Source organism: Trichosurus vulpecula, chromosome 4 (genome assembly GCF_011100635.1).
Source record: "Trichosurus vulpecula isolate mTriVul1 chromosome 4, mTriVul1.pri, whole genome shotgun sequence".
Classification (NCBI taxonomy): Eukaryota; Metazoa; Chordata; class Mammalia; order Diprotodontia; family Phalangeridae; genus Trichosurus; species Trichosurus vulpecula.
In genome coordinates, this window is record NC_050576.1 from 87,229,578 (window position 1) to 87,252,720 (window position 23,143).

General features: G+C 32.9%; 1 protein-coding gene across 1 annotated transcript in view; it reads right to left on the bottom strand.

Moving 5' to 3' along the window:
* The window catches only part of BRINP3 (BMP/retinoic acid inducible neural specific 3), a 143,150-nt gene that overhangs the window by 105,046 nt on the left and 14,961 nt on the right, over positions 1 to 23,143 (bottom strand). The window contains exon 3 of the mRNA XM_036755516.1: positions 6,850 to 7,040. Coding sequence (XP_036611411.1) covers positions 6,850 to 7,040 — 191 coding nt within the window. The remainder of the gene's footprint in view (positions 1 to 6,849; positions 7,041 to 23,143) is intronic.

Genomic DNA, 23,143 nt, shown 5'->3' on the forward strand with positions numbered 1-23,143 from the left:
AGTAGGGAGGGCTGACTGGGAAACCGGGCAACCAGAATATATGCCATCTTGGAGTGGGGGGGAGGGTAGAATTGGGGAGAAAATTGGTAATTCAAACTCTTGTGAAAATCAATGCTGAAAACTAAATTAAAAAATCATAAAAAAAATAAATTAAAAAAGTAAAATGAAAAAGAAAGTACAAAAGTTCACTGAAGAAAACAATTCCTTAAAAATTAGAATTGAGTAAACAAAAGGTAATGACTTTATGAGATGTCAAGAAACAATAAAACAAAAACAAAAGAATGAAAAATAGAAGACTGTGAAATATCTCATTGGAAAAACAACTGATCTTGAATTATTTTCCAGGAGAGATAATTTAAAAATTATTGGACTATAGGAAGCCATTATAAAACAAAAAGAGCCTAGACATCACCTTTCAGGAAATCATCAAGGAAAATTGCCCTAGTATTCTAGAACCAGAGGTTAAAATAGACATTGAAAGACTCCACCAATCACCTGCAATAAGAGATTCCAAAATTAAAACTTCCAGGAATAGTATAGCCAAATTCCAAAGCTCTGAGGTCAAGGAGAAAATATTTCAAATATTCAGAAAGAAACCATTCAAGTATGGTGGAGCCACAGTCAAGATAACAAAAGATTTAGCCGCTTCTACACTAAAGGATCAGGGCTTGGAACATGACATCCTAGAGGAAAGGGAGCTAGGTTTACAACCAAGAATCACCTACCAAGCAAAACTGAGTATAATCATTCAGGGATAAAAATCGATATTCAAAGAAATAGAGGACATTCAAGCATTCTTGATTCAGACCAGAGCTGAATGGAAAAGCTGACTTTCAAATATAAGACTCAAAAGAAGCATAAAAAGGTAAATAGGAAAGGGAAATCATAAAGGACTTAATAAGGTTAAACTGTTTCCATTCTACATGGGAAGATGATATTTGTAACTCATAAAAACTCTTTCAATATTAGGGCAGTGAGGAGTATAGATAGACAGATGGCACAGATGTGGTTGCATATGAAGGGATGATATCTTAAAAAATAAAATAAAGTGGTGAGAAAGAGGAATAAATTAGGAGAAAAAGAAAAGAATAGGTAGAATGGGGTAAATTATCTCACATGAGAGGCAAAAAGCTTGTACAGTGGAGAGGAAGATGGGAGAGGTTGGGGAAATAAGTGAAAATTACTCTCCTCAGCATTGGCTCAAAGAGGGAATAGCATACACACTCAAATCAGTATAGAAATTTATCTTACCCTATAGTAAATAAGGAGGGAAAGGGAACGAGAGAAGGGGGTGATAGGAGGGAAGATTGAAAGAGGTGACAGTCAGAAGCAAAACACTTTTTAGGAGGAACAGGATGAAAGGAGAGAGAAAACAGAACAATCAGGGGGAGAGGATATAGGATGTAGGGAAATACATTTAGCAACCATATCCGTGAAAAAAAAATTGAAGCAAGTTTCTCTGATAAAGGCCTCATTTCTCAAATGTTCAGAGAACTGAGTCAAATTTATAAAAATAGGAGCCATTCCCCAACTGATAAATGATCAAGAGACAGTAACAATTTTCAGATGAAGTAATCAAAGCCATCTATAGCCATATGAGAAGGTGTTCTTAATTCCTGATTGGAGGAATGCAAATTGAATCAATTGTGAGAAACTACCTCCTACCTATTAGATTGGCTAATAAGAGAGAAAAGGAGAGGAAAGGATGTGGGAAAAATGAGATGTTAATTCATTATTGGTGGGGTTGTGAACTAATTCAACCATTCTGTAGAACAATTTGGAATTATGCCCAAAGGGCTATAAAACCATGTGTATCCTTTGACCTAGAAGTGGCACTACTAGGTCCTTATCCAAAAAAGAGATTAAAATACAAAAGGCAAAAGGACTTATAAGTACTGAAATATTTATAACAGCTATTTTCTGGTGGCAGGAAGTTGGAAATTGAGAGGATGCTCATCAATTGGGGAATGACTGAACAAATTGTACTATGTAATTGTGACGGAAACTATCGTGCCATAAGAAATGATGAGCAAGATGCACTCAGAAAAACCTAGAAAGACTTATATCAGCTGATGCAAAGTGAAATGTACTTTGTACAAAGTAACAGAAATATTGTAAAATGATAGGTTGCGAATGACTTAGTTATTCTCAGCAATATAATGATCCAAGATGACTCTGAAGGACTCATGAAAAAAGATATCCATCCCCAGACAAAGAACTGATGATGTCTGAATACACAATGAAGCATACTCTTTTTTTACTTTCTTCAGTCTTCTTGAGTTTTGGTTTGTTTGGGTTTTTTTGGTCTATTTTATTATTCACAACATGACTAACATAGAAATGTTTTGCATGACTATACATCTATAACCTATATCAAATTGCTTGCCTTCTCAATGAGTGTGGTGGGGAGGTAGGAAGGTAGAGAATTTGGAACTCAAAGTTTTAAAAATGAATGTTAAACATTGTTTTTAAATGTAACTGGGGACAATCCTAAATAAATAAAAATAGAATAATAGTTCTATAGCCCTTAAGAGTTAATAGAAATTACACATGTAAATCTCTCACTTCTAAATGGGGGGGAACTCCATTGTAAATAGTAAGTACTGATGCTGAATGCAAGAAATCAATAATTTGATATGAGATAGCGTTACTGTAAAGGCATCTTCTATAAGAAAATATGTATATTTTTCAAATTACTGCATATATGTTTTAAAAAACCTTCTGCCAGGACATTTCACCTAAGTTATCTCAAAGCAAATATCTCTAGAATTATTCTGTATGTGAGTATTTTGAAAATAAACTTTCTACACAAATTCAAGCGAGCTTTTATTTTTTTTAAGGTTTAAAATATCATTCTTGTTCCATACTATTCAACTATATATACATTAATCATAACTGTGAAGTGATGTGCACTCCATTCCCTCCCCTTATTCTTGTTATCTTCCTGCTACTCTCACCTGTTGTTTTTGTTGAAGACACCACCATGGATCTATTAGACATTAAACTTAATGTCATCCTTAACATCTCACTTTCACCTACCCTACATATTGACTCCAAATCTTGTTTCAATCTGTACAACTTCCCTAACGTCACCTTCTCTCCATTGATACAACCAAGGCCCTGGCTTAGGCCCTTATCATCTCTCCAATAGGCTCCTAATTTTGTTGCCCACCAAAAGTATCTTACATCCCCAAGTCATCCTTTGCACTGATGCCAAATTGATTTTCCTATGCATAAATCAGATTGTATCACTCCCCTTCTCTTCTGAATAAACATTACTTATATTAGTATATATGTCTATGTGTGTATATGTATATACCATACATGTACACATACATACACTGTATAGATACACGTGTGTATGTATAGATAGATCTATCTATATAGATATACAGATATATATCTACATCTATACCTAAAGAAAGAGAAAGTCTCCCAGACAATTAGGTCTTAGAGTGCAAAGACTATTTGGTTTTGTCTTTTTACCCCCAGCACCTAGCATAGCATCAGGCACATAGCAAGTACTTAATAAATGCTTATTATTCATGTGATTGAATCATTTATAATAGTACAATAACTTAATCTATGGATTGGGACAGACTTTAGATTATATCAAGCAGTCCCCTTTCAACATCCTGACCAAAGCTCACCAAGCATATGATTGAAGCCTTCTAATTGAGATAATTCACTACCTCTCAAAGCAGCCCATTTCACTTTGGGATAGCTGAAATTCTTAGGGAGTGTTTGTAATTACATCCTGCATAAATCAGCCTCTCTACAATTTCTGCTAATTGTTCCTAGTTCTGGCAAGCAGAGCCTTTAATTCCTAATTCCTTTATCACAGAACAGATCTGACAAAAAGTACTCTCCAAGTCTTCCTTTTCTCTAGACTAAACATTTCCAGTTCCTTCAACCCGAGACCATGCCATGATCTTGAGGCTCTTTTCAATTCTGGCCACTTTTCTGTAAGTGGCTCCAAGATTATGAATATCCTTTCTAAAATTCACTGACCAGAATGGAACACTGTGTTCTGACACTGGCTCTAGAATCAGAGGCCCTTGGTTCAAATCCTGACCTATTGTTTACTGCCCAAGGAACATTGGGTAAGTCACTTAAAAGTGCTGTAGTTTCCTCATTTGTGAAATTAGGGGTCACACAAGACAGTGAGGACCTTTCCAAGTCTATATCAATGTTCTTATGATCCTCAGATTCTCAGGACCACCTTTTTAAACAATGTCTTTCTCAATGGAAACCTCCAAAAAGGCATTTTTTTGTCCACTCACAATGTTCACTCATTTTTGAATTTTCATTCCACTAAAACCTCCAGATCTTTTTCAGATGAATTGCTCTCTACTTATGCATCCCCATCTTATATCTGTGAAGTTGTTTCCTTCAAATAGAAGATATAAATTACATTTATCCTGATTAAATATCATTTTACTTAATTCAGCTTAATATTTGATCCTATTCAGATAATTTCTGATCCTAACTATAATCCAAAGTATAATTACCTTTCTTTTTTTTTAGCTGTGTCATTTGCACAATTTTTAAGTATAGTATCCATGCCTTTATCCAAATCACAAAAGAAATGCTAAATAGCACAAGTCCAATGGAGGAAAAAAAATTTCTGTTACTTTTATTCAGACTTCCTGATAACTTGACACTGACCTGTTAGCCACAATATATTAAGTCCTGTCACTCCACCAGCACTATTATCATCTAGCTCACATTTTGCCATTTTTACTCACAAGGAAATCATAGAAGACTGTGAAAAGCTTCCCCATTTCTTCTAGCATGGTCATGCTAAAACACCAAGAGAACACGAAATTCAAAGAGACCCAAGGGATCTCTAGTACATTGGTTTCTAAATGGGATGCACTGGGATACAGGAAGTGAACATTAGCAATTCTATTTATTTTTTATGTGTATATGAAGAAAGAAATTGAGCTTTGCTAATGTTAACATGAGGATTAAGGATACAGGGACTCTCGTTCAGTTCATAAATCATAGGGTCATGTATCATATATTGCATAAAAATATCTTAAGGGAAAAAAGGAAGTGGTTGTCCATGACATCTTCATTTGTCTATTCATTTTCAGCATATTGTGACAAAAAGAACTTCACATGGAGCTACCTCTGTGGATTTACAGGTTATATTATCTAAATTTAATTAAACTAATAAAGCTTCATGTAATGGATGCAGTAGCTTAAATAGATTCTTGTAAAGAAATCAAGAATTGAAGATAACACTAACATTTTGAGCACAAGCAAATAAAAACAAAATGGCATAGCTGACTTTTTATATTCCTAGTTCTACTTGTTCACTCACTTTGTGAGTTAAAACCAATTACAATCTACTCAAACCTGACAAAGAATTTGGTTAAAAATAAAAATGGACAAGATTACTTTGAATATGGATTTCATTTATTACTATTAATAATTAACCTTGTCTCATGTTTTTGTTTTTTGAGATATTAATGATAGTATGAAGCCATCACAAATAGAACGATATTTTAAAGCTAAGTTTTGTTACTTAAAAAATGTAAATATCACCTATGAAAATTCTATTTGTACACCTTAAAAACTTGGAAATATAATTTTCCTATATGCTTAAAAATCTTCCAAAGAGCTTCAGTGGGTTTTAAATCAATTTGTTGAACACACAAAAATACAACCCTAATTATTTTGCAAGAACAGCTAACTGATATCAGGGAAGACTGAAAATTGGTAGCTGAATTTCAAACAAAAGCTTTCTAAAATTAGTGGGTAGGATTGTAAAATGAATACCATTATTTAGCTTGCCCAGGTAACAACAATGCACTTTAGTCATTTAGATTTACTATATATAATTTTGGGAATTGTATTTTTCATATAACCAAGTATTTACTGTATATAATTTTGTGAATTGTATTTTTCATACAACTAAGTATCAGAATATACTGAACTTAGAAATGTACTTATATATTGCCATATGATACAATATTACACCAAAATAACAATGAAACATACTTACTTATACTGTTCTCACTGAAAATATTATTGATATGTTGAGACTAAAATTCTTATTTTCTGTATTTTAATAAAATAATCTTCCTCAGCCTCAGTTTCCTCATCTATAAAATGAAGAAGTTAAACTAGATGACTTTTGAGATTCTTTCTATTTCTAAATCAGCAATTCTGCACATACACACACACATGTGTGTGTGTATATATGTATATATATATACATTTTAAATTATTTTATTCATTTTTATATCATCCTTTAAAAATTATCCAATTAGTATATTCTTAGAGTTTGTATATTAATTATATATGTACATAAATATATATATATATAAGTATATAGGCAATTTATAAGCAAACAAACGTACACATATTGGATAATACATGCTCCAAACTTTCTATTGGTAAGGGTACACAATCAAAATACTTTGGAGATTACAGGGCTAGCCAAGAAACTGATGGACTCTTCAATTACTTCCAATGAGAAAAGAGCAAAGATTTTAGAAAAAAAAAAAAAACAAATGAAATTCACTCACTTGCTTCAAGTTAATGGTAAATCCACATTCACACAACTTTATGTTCTTGACCCTATTCAATATAAAAGAATCAGTCTTCTGTGAGTTAATTAGGATAGTTCTAATTTTAAACTGCCTAATTAAAAAGCTTGAGGTGCAGGACTCAGCTTCCAGGTAAAATTAGTGTCAAAACTATCTCACAATTACAAATGCATACTGTAAAAGAGTGGGAAAAATAGTACTCAGCTAATTTTAATGGTAGCTAATGCATATTTCAGTTTTTCAGAGGAAGGAAAATAGAGAACTGCACAATTGTAGAACAAACTCATACCTTTATGGCAGTGGATGCAATTTGAATGTGGTGAAGTCTCCGTAGTGTGCTGTCCCTATCAATGAAATAGGAAGCAGCAAGTTGATGAAGAGTCTCAAGAGTGACTGAGGAACTATTGGTTGTAGAATCACTTCCTTCTGATCTCTTGCTCAACTTCCGCTTATCCACAAAAATTGTGAGTGACTCCTCTCCTGCATCAAGAACATATTCAGTCAGTCATCAACTCTCATTGATTATATCATGAAATATTCCTTGCGTATTTTCCACTCTTACTCAACCTACCCCTTTTCAGGCTCTGAAATCTCTTGCTTTGGCTGTAATAATAGGTTCCCTTTTCAACATTAGGTAAATTTCTTTAAAATATAGTAGTGATTATGTCACTATATTGTTCAGAAAACTCTTTGGTCTTTCAATTGCCTACAGAAAAAAGTCAAAATGTTTTAGCCCATCGAAGAGGACACTCTGTATTCCTAAGACCTAAGGGGTGTAAGTTCTCCCTTTAACACCACAAGTTATTTAACATCTCTGAGTTTCAGTTACTACATCTGTAAAAGGAAGGGCTTTGATTACATAGCCTCTCAAATTGCCTCCTGATCTATTATTTAATTATTTCTGTACACTCTTGCTCTGTCCTTCTCCACTCTTATATTCTCCTTCCCCTTTCCTATATTCCAGACAATGGAATGTAAATCGCTCAATGGGCCATGAGTTTTTTCGCTTCCCTTCTTGCTTTTGCCCACAACATTGCTCTACACAGAATATCTTCTCATAACCACTTTGTAAAATTACATTCATTCCTAAAGGCTCAATTCTAAATTCATCTACTCTATAAAACTGTCCTTTATCTGAAGAACCAGAAAGTCTTTTTTCTCATGATTCTCAGCTTACTGTTGTACTTTTCCTGACCGTATCTTAGATGACCTATGTAATTCTACACAGAGTTCTTTGTACACTTATTTTGTCTGTCTTACTACATAGTAAGGACCTTGAAGATAGATGTTACATACAGATAGATGAACCTTATGATCCTCTGTGTGTGTATGTACTTTCTTCTTGCCAGGTGACCTTCAGAATCACAGAATTAAGATCACCAGGTAAGATAAGGCAACAGGTACTGAGGTCCTTTCTCAAACTGAATTGCTAAACATTCAAACTTTACTGCATAGAGTGCAACTCTGATGAGCTGGTCATGTTGTTGTAATGCCAAAAATATGATTGGCTAAAAGAACTCACATGGGGCAAATTCTCACATAGAAGTCAGAAGCAGCATTACAAGGACACTCTCAAGGTCTCTCTGAAGATCTCTGGAATCAATTGAGAAACATGGAAGATGCCAACACAGGACCACCCAGCATGGCATGTCTGCATCAAATAAAGTGCTGTGCTCTATGAGTAAAGCAGAATTGCAGTAGCTCAAAAGAAATGTGAGATGTGCAAATTTAGATATATCTCCATTATAAATGTTCATATGGACAATTTGTACCTGATCCATGGTAGAGCCTTTCAAGCTCGAATTGGTCTGATCAGCCACAGTCAGACACATTGTATCTTGACCCCAACATTGTGATACTATTTTGGTCCTCTTTGAGAATGAAGGACAACAACTATGAATCTATCTATCAATCTATATACACGTATACATATATGCATACACATGTATATGTATGTATGTGTGTATATATAGATACACACATATATATGTCCTCAGTACCAGAATATAGTAAGTATTACAAAATTGTTTTTCTAGTTGACTTAATTTTACAAGTGTTGATAATTTTTTGTGGATTTGAAGACTAACAATAATTGGGGCTATAATTAGAGAGCATATAGAAATTTGGAAAAATATAAGATTATAGAGAAAGTTTACAATGGAATATCTTTTAACATATATTGATGAACTAATTTGCTACCATTTTATACCCATAAACAACAATTTAGACAGTCCTAGAATTCATCCAGTCTTCTGAGTTCATCTGTGTATTTGATTTTAAAAACATTGTATATGAAATCATCGATATCATGGAAATTTTTAAAAATTTATCTCTACATTATCTATCGTAAAATTATTTAATAGCCTACTACAACTAAGTCACAATTCTCACCTTTTTTTTTCCTAATCCTGAGATGAAATACCAAAATCCCACATGCGAGCACTACAGACCATTTCTACATTCTTGCATGGGAATGTGGTCCACAACAGTCAAACTTGATGCTTGCTCCAGTTCTCTCGTATCCCCATCTGTTATAATGGCAATGTGCCCACTCATAAGGTTTTATGCCAGTTTCAAAAAAGCATATGTGCCAAACAACATACCCTAGGGGGATATCTCCTCAATTTCCTCCCCACGATCCCAGGAAAAAATAAAATAAAATTCTTCTCAAAAAACATAGTTTTGGTTGAAAATTAATCCAAATTAAGAACACATGCTTATCCTATTAAAGATAATATTTTTGATATTTATAAAGGAACAACAAATACCATTATCTGAAAATTGCATTTCCAATTTGTGTTTCTAGAAAGAAAATTGAAACATTGATCCAAATACTTGCTGAAGTTTCCCTCAAAATCTCACTTGCATAAAAACCTAAATGTGGCTTAAAATTGTACATTTATGACCACAGACACCATTTGAAATTTATAGATATCCTCTTGAGCATCAAATGAAGTAGCAGCAGCTGCCCCATGACCCCTAGGCCATATTCATGCTGGAAGAACTGGTGTAGGACTAGAAGCAAATTCCTGTCTTATCTTGAAGCAGTTGTTTACATACTCTTAGTGAAAATTTTCATTCCTCTTGCAAAGTCTCTTAAAGTAGAAAATTTCATTCTAAAGCTTATCAACTCTTCTTCCTCCAGTGTTGTGAAGTTATCCTCAAGAATCTCTTACCCCAAAGAGTTTACATACTACATCTTTCTAATTTTGGAGCTCAGCTTCCAATTTACAGACCCCCAGGGCGGATACTGCTTGGAACTCAGTCACAAAGCACAAGTTACTCAGGGAAGGGAGAGTGAGTAATGGACCCTGTGGTGTAATAGGATCCCTATGTTTGTCAACTAGGCAAGATGCTACCCTAGTGAATAAATAGAAATGAAGAAGATAGTGGCATTCAAGTAATATTGACCTATTGTTGATGTTCTGAATCCCAGTATTGTATGCTTCCAAAAGAGTTAGAACTGGGATGCAATTACTTCTCAGTAGTGACAATAGTACTGACTATTGAATTCGTTGTTGGAATATCTGTTTTCTATAACTTTGAGTAATCCATATCACATCACAGAGTATCAGTTTTCCCTTAAAAGTGTTCTTATTTTAATGGTAAAGTTCATACTTGAGGATAGTCCATACTCTGGCCAATATGATATATGAATTTTGCTAATATGTGAGACAACAATTCAGTAGTACAAGGACCTATGATTTTACCAGTATGAGATCTCCCAACAATCATAGTGACAACAATAGCAAAAAAAAAAAAACAGACACTGATAAATATTGGAGAAGCTATAGGAAAACAGGTACATTGATGCACTACTATCTATTATTGGTGGACCTGTGAATGGGTAGGGGTCATTCTGGAATGCAATTTGGAACTATACACACAAAATTACTAAACAGTGAATTCCCTTAGACCTAGCTACACTGTTACTATGCCTACATGCCAAAGCAATTAAAAAAAAAAGAGAAACAAAGGTCCTATACATACAAAATATTCTAGCAGCTCTTTTTCTGATTGCAAAAAAACTGGAAACTAAGGGGATGTTCATCTGTTTAAGAATGTCTAAATAAGTTGTAGCATATGAATATGTTGGAATATCATTGGGCTATACAAAATGAGAGAATAAATTATTTCAAAAAATATATGGAAAGACATATATGAAGAGATAGTAAGTGAAGTAAGCAAAACCAGAAAAATAATTTCTATAATAACATAAATATTATAAAAATAAAGATATTAACAGATGAAGAATGAAAGGAAGAAAAGCTAGTATAACACTTTGTATAATAACATTAACACTATACAAACAAACAACTTTCAAACCTATAAGAACTATATTCACTATGTGGCTAATACTCAAACTTTCTAATTTGGTAAGAGGAGCCAGAATCTATAGTCTGCTGACACAGTTTATGAGAACCAAGTGTCACTGCCATGTCATACTTCCATATTAAGTAGCACTCATCTAACAGCACCCTTCTGAAATTCCTTAATATAATTCCTTGTACTTTGATAACAAATAGTATTTAGAAAAAGATAGCATGGAGGAATGGTTTGAACCTTGAAGCAAGGAGCAGCTGTATTAAAGTCTTGTTTCTGCCATATTAGCTCCACGAGGATAAGCAAATCACTTTTTTTAAGTGGACAAATAATTTTATTTTGTGCATGCAAATACATGTCAAATATTGTAAAATGTTTCCATCAATTTCCTCTCAAACCCTGAAAGCTATGATATTCTATTCTACAAAAAGAAAAACTCTATTATCTTTTTTATTCAATGCCACAGGAAAAACCGAAAGAATTTACTCTTTCCTATTCAGTGTCTTCACGACACTCATTATTCTATCTGTACTCCACCCAAATATAGGCCTGTATAGAGTCCTAGTGTTCCCCCATTTAATCCCTTTCCTACAGACCAAAGGGAAATATTTCAATTTGGAAAATGAATTTTTTAAATGGAATAAAAATTTTTCCCATATATACCCCCCATTTTGTTATAGAGAATTATTTATATTATAGATTGAAATGGAATTTGAGTTTATGCCTTGAAATCAATATTTAAATTCATCTTATTGATAGTGACTGCTTTATATCTAATAGGTGTACATCATCTTTACTTTCATTTACATTTCAGTAGAATAATAGACTGAGCAAATCACTTAAACTCTTGTCTCCAGAAAACTCTCTAAGACTTAGATTAAATCTGCATTGGTCCAGGAAGTTTCTTTACAAGAAGTTCCCCACACCAAACAAATTATAGTTCCAGATTTTAAAAAAATCTTTAAAAATATGTACAATTATCTTATTTCATCTTTACAACACACTAGAAGCACAAAGGCCTTATGGCCATATCCATTCCACTCAAATTTTGTTATTATTCCCCAAAGGATGAGGGCATAGAACAACACCCTCCTTTTCTCTTTTTTTAAAGAAATTTATCATTGGCAATGGATCATTTTTGAATCTCAGCAATGTTTTATGTAACAAAGACAAATGAGGTCTTATCACTGGATCTCCAAATGTCATCATTTTACAGTTAAGGCAACTGTATGTTGGGAATGTTCGAAGTCTTGTTAAGGATCAGAAGAGCTAATATACTGTAGAAATGGGAATATAGCCCCAATAATAAATGACTTTCTCTACCCCATTACTTGGTATATTCACTGCACTTATATATGTGGTGTTTCCCCTATTAAGAGTGATCTTTCAGAAGGACAGGTTCTAATATATCATTTACCTTCATAATATAGTTCAATGGCTGCTTACGATCAGGATTGCTGTGAGGATCAGATGAGATAACAATTCAAAGTGCCTAGCACAGTGGCTAGCATATAGTAAGTGCTATAGAAATATTATTTGCTAGTACTCTCTACACCCTTAATTACCTCCTATGTATTTTGTATAAACCTACGTGTACATATCGTCTCCCCAGTAGCATGAAAGGTTCTTAAGTGTAGGGACTAGGTCATTTTTGTCTCTGCACCTCCAGTGCTTATTACAGTAGTTGACATAGAGTATGATCTTAATAGATACTCATTGATTCAATACACACACTTCCCCCCCACACACGCACCCTTCAATTTCTTTACATGACCCAAATAGAAAAATTCCCCATTCCAAGGCAATAAGCCAATTTCTGGGCCTTAAATTAGGGCATTTTAGGTACAACTGCTAAAACATATTTCATTAGCTGAGAATTCTTGCAACAAAAGTTACCAAATACATGAGTCATTAAAAGGTACAGAAAAGTGAGTAATAATATGAAAAGACTGCATTTTGATCCATTTTGTAAGATTTTCTCTTTTATATTTTTCAAATAAACTTACTTTGCCTTGAAAACATGTCATAGCCTTCATAAAAGATAAAAGGGAACTTTTAAAAATGTGTATATAATTCTAATATAAGCAGTTTCACTTTTTATAGCATTTATTATTGCTCTTATTGTATCATAACTATTGCTATCATTATTTCATTATTTCTAATTATTTTCCTACAGAAAAACTATTATTTCCTTCTGAATACAGTCAAGGAAAATAACTCATGGAAAAATCAGTATTAACAAAGGAGATCTTTAATGCTGAGTATTTGGCAATATATCAGAAAATATTAAAAATTGATTATTGGAATAATTCCATAATAGAAGAGGCAGAATTATGGATTTGCATTTCAGGCTGTTCATTAAGTAGACCTGCTCATATATTTGTGAGTGACTAGACTGATCAAGCTAAATCAACGGAAAGAAAAAACACATGAACCCTAAAAATATATTGAAAGTTATTAGTTGGCATCTACATAGTTGTAGCATCAGAGGATGGCAAATTTAAACACAGAAGAGAACTAAGAGGACATGTGGTCCAACTGCATCACATAACAGATGAAGCAATAAGGTCAGAGAAGGGAAGAGACTTGCCCAAAGTCACTCAAGAAATAACTGACAAAAGCAGTAATCTTGATGTACTTGCTTGAAAAGAATTTCTAAGAAAATATTCCTGTAATAGTTGGAATAGATTACAGGAATGAGCAGTTCAGCATTTATAAATGTACCAAAAATAGAGATCTTTCATTTGGATTCTGGATGATTTGTAGTGTCTTTAGAGTTGTGACAAGCTGTTGCTTAACTTCACTAACTCACTTTTCTCCTAACTTAAAACCATCATGTGCATATGCATTTGAATTTAAATAAATTAATATTGTTTTAATAAAGGGGAAGAATTAAAAACTTTAATATTGCTTGAAACACATGAAGAAAATCTAAGGTATTAGAAATGAGAATCGCTTTTAGGGACCACAAATTTAGGGTACACTTACTTAGTAATACTTGTTGCTATCAGTATATTTTTCTGTCACTTATTTTCTGTACAATGACCAATACCATTTAACATTCTAGTTTAATGATCAAGATAAGAAATAAAATCAGCACTAAAAAGAGTTGGGGGAGGGAGAGGGATTAAGAAAGGGTTTATGTTGAATATCTTGGAATGTGACAGCAAAATTGTATAATTTAACCAATTAGATATTGGATTTTTGAAAATGTAAAGTAACAAAGTTTTCATTCTACACTCACCATTGCATTTTTATTGCCACTGTTCACCAAAGATAATATTCTAGCAAAGTGATGTATCAGGTTGATTCATTCTAGTTCTACCTTAAGGGTATCTTTTAGACATATACTCCTACTGTCAATTCAAATTATCTGTTTTGTTGAATTGATATTCTGCCTTCACTTCAATTGTTAGTACCAACCAATGAATAATAAAGTTTTCAATTTCCAGAAGTTAGGCTTTTAAAGAGGTTTATTTTGAGGGCAGAGAAAAAGGCCAATTATTTTCTCCTACTGACACTTGCAAAGCACTTCATGCAAATAATTCCATTTGAATATCACAGCAACCCTATGACATAGGCAGAGCAAATATTACTATCTTAATTTACAGATGATGAAACTGAGGATGAAAGATATTACCTTGCACAGATTATAAATACAGAAATCAAGGCCCAACTCCACATATTCTGATACAAAATCAGTTAAAATTTCCTTTACACCAAGCTAGACATCAAAATATAAGATCATACATAAGACAGTAATTAATTATCCTTTATTCTAGAACTATTTTATAAATAAATTTTAACCCTGTACCCAAATAAAGTCAAAATAGGTACATGATTTAGATATAAAGGCTGATATTATAAACAAACTAGGACAGCAAGGAATAATTTGCCTGTAACATTTATGGAGAAAGGAAGAATTTATGACCAAAGAAGGCATAGAGAACATTGTGAAATGAGAAATGGATAATTTTGATTACAGTAAACTGAAAAGTTTTTGTACAAAAAAAGCCAATGCAACCAAGAGTAGAAGGGAGGCAGAAAGCTGGGAAACAATTTTTAAAACCAGTGTCTCTGATAAATGCCTCAGTTCTAAAATATGCAGAGAACTGAGTCAAATTTATAGGAATACAAGCTATTCCCCAGTTGATAAATGGTCAAAGAATATGAACAGGCAGTTTTCAGAAGAAGAAATTAAAGCTATCTATAGTCATACAAAAAAGTGCTCTAAATCAATATTGATTAAAGAAATGCAAATCAAAACAACTCTGAGTTACCACATCGCACCTATTCGATTGACTAACATGACAAAACAGGAAAATGATTTTAAATGTTGGAGAAGATGTAGGAAAATTGGAACACTAATGCATTGTTGGTAGAGTTGTGAACTGATCCAACCATTCTGGAGAGCAATTTGGAACTACACAAAGGGCTATAAAATGGTGCATACCATTTGACCCAGGAATACCACTTCTAGGTCTGTATCCCCAAAAGATCATAAAACTGGGAAAAGAATACACATGTACAAAAATATTTATAGGAGCTCTTTTTGTGGTGGACAAGAATTAGAAATTGAGGGGATGCCCATCAACTGGGGAATGGCTGAAAAAGTTATGGTATATGAATAAAATGGAATGTAATACTACTGTCCCATAAGAAATGATGAGCAGGCAGACTTCAGAAAAACCTGGAAAGACATACATGAACTGATGCTCAATGAAGCGAGCAGAACCAGGAGAATATTTTACACAGTAACAGCAATATTGTGCAATGACTAATTTTAATAGACTTATCTCTGCTTAGCAGTGCAAGGATCTATGACAACTCCAAAAGACTTATGATGGAAAATGCTATCGACCTCCAGAAAAAGAACTGTGGAGTCTACATGCAGATGGAAGCATGCTATTTGTGCATGCTCTCTCTGTGTCTCTGTCTCTGTCTCTCTCTGTCTCTCCCACTTGATTGATATGAAAGTATGTTTAATATGAATGTATATGTATAACCTGTATCAGATTGTACACCATCTTAGGGTGGGGGGAGAAGATGGATGGGGAGAAAATTTGGAACTCAAAATCTTATGGAAGTGAATGGTGAAACCTAAAAATTAATTAATTAATAAAAAAAAATAAATTTTAATTCATAAATAGGTCAATATTATCTGAATTTGTGATGTAGCAATGAATTATGACAGAAACTTTAATTACCAATTATATAACCAATTAACATTAATAACCAATGCTAAAATAAAGAAATACTAGCTTCACACACACCCCCTTCAAATTCTTTGTTTCAAATACTCTTCTGTGTCACCTTTGGTAATGCATTATCACAGCTTGGCTACAACTTAACCTGGCTTTTATATGCTCTTCAGGCAGCAAATTGAAAAAAGGTTCCATTTAGGTCAAGACCTTTCTCTCTATAAGGAAAGTTGAGCTATTTTTTTATTTCAAAAGACATTTCTTATTATATAATATTTCTTATTACAGGAAAAGTAAAGATGCATATTAAGTTAAAATGTTTGTCATTTGATAGAAAAATTAATTGTCTAAAATTTGATTCCACAACTGCGATAATAATATAATGTTCTCAAAGTTTTCATCTACATTTGGGATACATAAAATATCAACTTAAATAGTTATATAGTTACAGATATAGTTAATTGTTATAGATATAGCTACAGATAAAGATAGCTTAGAAATAGATATCGATGAGAGGTATATAGTCTGTGTTTAATAGAGTATCATTTGTATTTGAAATGTGAATGAGATACTGAAAAAATTATCTGTAGCATAACAACATGATGTTTGAAAATTTGCAATCATATGAGATTAGATGAATAGATTGTAAAATGTCTCATGTGTGCAGAAACTGGGGCTTGTCACAAGTTTCATCAATATAGCTCTACATCTTAATTTCTCAATTTCATCATTCAAAATGAGTTGTTCTGTCTTTGATCTTGCAAACTATGTCACAATCACTCCACCTACTGCTGTTTGACAGTATTTGATTTCTTCACTGCGTTGACTAAAGGCCTGCTGCAGCTTTTCAGCACTTCGGCTGTCCACCTTGTTCATGACTGTCCCACTTTGGCTCATCTCATAGAATAGCTGCTTAAGTCCCCTGCTACCATATGCCTTTTCCCATGATATCAAATTGAGAAAAAGATTTTCATGAAGGTGGGCTGACCACATTCTATGACATTTTTGTTGGTCAATTCTTACCACTAACTAACTTGCTTCTAAGATAAATTGATGAAAAGTTCTTGGAACAAAGCAAGCTCTAATGAATTTGTGTTGAATGAATGAATAAATGAATGAACAAATAAGTTGTAAAACCAAATGTGATATCCCAGCTTTGCTTATAATGGCTTTCAACTTTTCTCCAATCATCAGCACTGTTTTTGACACATTGAAATATTGGATGATATAGACAGGGGAAAAGTTCATTACTAAACTCATTACTAAACAGGATAAAGAGGATCCTGTACTGCTTAGCACAGTCTCTGGAACATATAGCTGGTGCTTAATACATATTTTTACTGATACAAGATAAAATGGGCAATTTTATCATATGAAATCTTAAGTTTCTGTAAAAACAAATCCAATATAGCAAAATTTAGAATGGAAACAGGTAATAAGAGAGGGGTATTTTTCATAAGTTTTTTGTAATAATAATCTCATTTATAAAACATAGGAGGAACTGATTCCAATTTATAAGGCTGAGAACTATTCCCTAATTGATAAGTGTTCAAAAACATGAAAAACAGTTTTCAAAGGAAAAAAAATCTAAACTATCAAGAAAACTATGAAATGTATGAAAAATGCTCTAAATCAATAATAATTAAAGAAATGTAAATTGAAACAACTTTGAGGTTCTCACACTTACTGGACTGGAGAAGAGACAGAAAAGGAAGATAAACATCAGAGGGGAAAAGGGTACAGTAGGGCATAGCTGGTGGTGTTTCTTTTTCTTTTTAAAAAAGTATTCATTGAGGGAGTACTTGAAATGGATAAATTCACTTTTAGAAATAGTACTTAAAATTAAAAATATGAAATAAGAAAAAAACACATACCTGAAGAAAAATACTTGTTCTAATACTAGCCATAAAAGCCCACTTTGCTAGATTTATTTATTTTTTTCAAATAATTGTGCTTTCAGGTCCTCCGTACTTTTGTAACAAAGCTCAAATAGGGAAACAGTATCATACTTCTTTTTGGACAACTTTCACACCACTGGATAATTTTGCACATTCAATCATTCATTAAGTCAGAATTTTTTGAAGGGCACCAAGTGGAGATATACAGGGTAACAAGGAGTATATAAAACATGTTCTCTGCCATTAACAGGCATATGATCATTGTCTGGGCAGTATATATCTAGAGAAAAATATAGGACAAAGTCAAATTTATCATTTCCTAGAGCTCTTCCCTTCTTCCTAATGGTGCTCTCCATTTAGCAATGGCACAGACATAAATCCTATTATGTGAATTATTAGGATTAACTATGTTGGAAAAAATTCCAGTTATCCATAACAGGAAAGCTTCTAGCAGAAGAGCTTTGGTTGCATAGAGCTTGCTTTCCAGCTAGATTTCCTCTCCTGATTTTTTATTTTTGAATGTTTTTATTTTATTTTATTTCATGATCCATCATTCCCTTCTTTCTGCCTCAAGCAACACAGATTGTGATCCCTCCATGTAGATGGTCTTCATTAGTTGCTATAACAAATTCCTCATCTTGTAATGACTATTTTTTCTTAAAATATTCAAGTGTGAAGTCATCTACAAATAGAGAAACATCTGGAGAACTTTAGCATTTATGAAGGAATCTCTCTTCAACTTGGATACAATGGCAAGGTTTTTTTCCCATGTACAATGTACCATGTACAATGGTACATTTTTATTAAGACTCTATCTTCTCATTAACTGTCTAGCTTGGTACTGATAAGTAAGACAAGGATGACAAAAAGGTATCATGACAAATCCTGTGGGGACTGCATTCAAACAAGAACAATAGTTCTTGGTGAAGCTATGAAATGTACAATTTGGAATTATGCTCCAAAAGTCAGATCCAGTAATGCCACTACAAGGCCTCGATTTCAAAGCAGTCAGCAACAGAAAAGGACTCGGGTGTGTGTGTGCGTGTGCGTGTGTGTGTGTGTGTGTGTGTGTGTGTGTGTGTGTGTCAATTGTTTGTGTTGTGACAAATACCTAGAAACTAAGTAGATGCCCATCTATTGACGAATGGCTGAAAGCTGAGTAGCTTGAACTGAAATGTACCCACAATACTAAAACTACCCTTTACTACTTCCCTTGGACTCCTCTAATCCTTCTACTTGCTGGGAAACTTTTGAGACTAGAATCATGGTGCTTGAATAGCAAATAATAGTTTTGATTAGTTATCTCTTCCCTTACCTCTTTAGTCATGGAATTCTAGTGATTACATAAATGCAGTACAATACTACTGACGTGTAAGAAATGACAGTAGTGATAATTTCAAAGAAATCTCAGAAAAATTATGAAGTCATGCAGGGTAAAGTTAACATTACAAGGAGAACCGTTTCTAAAATAACAATATTTAAAAGACAAATTATTTTAATGGGCTTAAGAACTCTGACCAATACAATGACTAACCACAATTCCAAACAATGAAGCATGCTACCCTCCTCCATACAGAAAGGTGATGGATACAAGATGCAAAGTGAAGTATTGGACATGGCCAATGTCAGAATTTGCTTCATTTGAGTATGTATAATTGTTCCAAAGATTCTGTTGTATCTCAGTCTTTCTTTGTTTTTCTTCCTTCCTTCCTTCATTCCTTTTCTTTCTTCCTTCTTTCCTTCCTTATTTTTTCCTTCCTTCTTTTCTTCCTCCCTCCCTCCAACCCCTTCTCTCTTTCCCCCTCTTCCCTCCCTCCCTCTCCTTCCTCTAATAATGAAGTGGGTAAAATGTTTTGGAAAAAAAAGATATAGCTATGTAGACAGCCAGAGAATCACTGACCAAGTCATCTGTACTGTTATGTCTATTTATCAAGAAATTTTTCATATGCTGTTAACATTACACATGGAAGCTTTCTTTTTGGAGAAAAGCCATTAAGAATGTGTTTTACTTTGCTGAATTAAATGTTTCTTGTTATTTAAGCAAATAAAGACAGGAGGAATTAGATCCCCTACAACTTTCAGTCAGTTGTGTAACTTTGTAAGATTGTTCTGTTCTAGGAAATTGGAATAATTATGCCTTTTCCTTTCTCATTGTTTTCATTGGGGAAAAATTCCATTGTATTATGTAGGACTTCTATTGAAGATATCAACAAGAATAACACAATTAGAAGGCATGGATAGTTTGTAACCTGCCCAAATAGAGAGAATGTCAACATTAATGAAAACATGAATTCATTAAAGGATTGAATTATATCTTAAAACATTTATCTTTTGTAAGGAGAATAATATGACCATACCATAAGGATTGCAAAAAAAAACATCCATAGATAGATTTAATATGCATTATATATTTTGTTCAGCAATATTTATCTTTCTAAATAAAATTGTTTTACTTAGCCTAACAGTAAAATTAAGTTTCTTTTTTTAAGACTATACTACGCATAATGAGTTAGTGACACATTCAATATACAGGGAAGGTATAAAGAACTAAGCCTCGTATTAGAATTGGCTAGGAAAACATAATTCAAAAAGAAAATAACTTGTATTTAGATACTTGAAAGTTCATTGTTACTCAAATCATGGAAAAATTATTATCTAACAATAGGTCAATATATTCAAGAAATGTCAGAATTTCAAGTAATACCTAAATTTCTCTACTTTACACACATATTATTCCAACCCAACAGCAATTTTATTATTTTTTTTTTTGCAAGAGAAGCAAAGAAATAGCATGGCATTTTCTCATGGTCAAACAAAAACTATTTCAAGGATGTAGTTAAATACAGCCAGTGAGGTTCTCTGGTACCATTTATTAAATTATCCTTCTAGAAATTATTATTTTATTGAATAGTGAAATAGTTTTCTATTTTATTGCTTAGGTAGACTAATTAGAAGTATTTGGGAAGTTGCTTAAATTGTATTCCATTCATTTTTCAGTAAACATAAGTTTAAAAACTGAATGTGATGGCCCAAAGGGAGATTCACAAAATAGCCTACAATTCAATAATTTATATTATAACCAACCTATATCAGTACCTCAAGGATCTTTTATTTTGCCAGTAAGGAAACTCTCAACAGAGATGTCACCCCTCTCTGGCTTAGTAATGAATAGCTGCAGCCAAAATATCTTTTTCTTCTAATGAGTCTCCTGGGCCTGGGCACAGCTGGTGATGAGATTCTCTATGCTTTATTAGACTTGGTCCTAAGACAAGACATTAAAAACTATGACCAGGTCTACATTCAAAGTCTTTCCAAGAGGGAACTTGCCAGATTTTCCACACTTCCAACCATCTTGAGCTTGGGCTTCACTGGCACAGATTTTTAGAACTCAGGGTCATACTCCCAGTACATTTTTATTAAAAATAAGAAACTGAAAAACATTTCTAATAAATGTTGTAATTGAAATTTTAAACATAATTAATGACTTTTTCTAAATTAGATCCAAGCCAAGTAATCAAACTAGATTCATTTTCTATATTTTAACAATGAAACTTTTATTTTATATTGCAATATTGATTAATTTTTATATGTCTACTGTGTTCTAACATATCTTTTTTCATTCAGACACTTTAAACAACTAAAGATCCTCCTTTTCCCTATTCAATTATTTTCTCTACTTCTATATTCAGTTGAGGCATATAGTATTTGATTTCAGTATTTGCCCAATATTGTATTATCATGAAACACATTACAAAAATAATCATGAAATATATTCCATTGCCAAAATCAATACCTCCTACATGTGCAATCTATGTCTAGATTGACTCTTTAAATTGAAATGTTTATTTTAAATATATAATCAGTCATACAGTTTTGATGTCTTTTCCAAAAGACAAACAAGACAAATAACTCTCTTGATAAACAGTTCAGATATTTGGTGAACTATAGTAATGCAATTTTTTTCCTTTACAGAGAGTTTTTTAAAGTTATTTACATGTACATGAAGGTAATGCAACCATTAGATTTAACTATCATAGAACAGCTAATTAATATCTGATCTGCTCCATTTTAAAATGTCATCATTAATAATTCAAAAAAAATCCTAATATAGTACTTTATGTGGTGATAGCTATGTAAGCAAAAAGAACCTGTGGCAGGTCCAATCAAGCTGGAAACTCTTAAGAATATGGACTTACCAAAGGATATTCCTTGCATCAGAGGAAATTCAAAAGGCCTGTAACCTGGAGACTGGCCACCAGGTGATAAATGTTTTAGCTACAGCAACTCAAAATACAGAGGGGCTACAAACTATGCCAGTGGAGAGAGTAAGCACACTGATAAAATTATAAACCCTAAAGTGTCAACATCAATAATATTTGTGTCTGACTCCTTTTCATCGATGCTGTATTGTATTTCTACCAAAACAAGTTAGTTTTCAAAAGTTGTGAAATTCAAGCAAAGGTGAAGCTACATTTTAAAAGCTAGTTTGACCAAACTCAACAACAATCCCTTTACTTTTACCTGATCTGACAAAAGTTTTATCAATGGGAACAGAAATATATCAAAGTCTAGATGATGATTTCTTCACCTTCCATAAATGTTTATGATTTGATTATCTATGAAAAATCTCCCAATTAACAGTCAAAGAATCATCCCATCTACCATAATATTTCTGTTTCAAGTTATTACTATTACTATTTATGTTTCTATTTGATTCCTATGCAAGGAATTCTGTCAATTTTTCCAAATAACTCAACAAACGTTATACTTGATTATGATTTCAGAGAGGGCATTTAATTTGAAATCATTCTTTTTATATATACAACTAAGGGACAAAAGGAGATCAGCATATTAAAGATATTTGCATTGGTCATACAGATTCCTTATATAGGCTTAACAAATTATTCATTTTAATGATACTATCTCTATAATGTAATCTGATGGTAAACTATGTCAATAAATCTGGCATCATCCAGGGATTCACTCAAAAATACATCACATTTGATATTAGTGAGCTTCACAATTGTATTAAGCACCACGGAATAAAAAAAAAATGTCAGATAATTTTTAGCATACAACATGATTCTTTTGTAGTTAAACTTCTAGAATGAGTCACTATATTTTAAGATATCACATTTCATCACCTTCAATTCTCAACCCC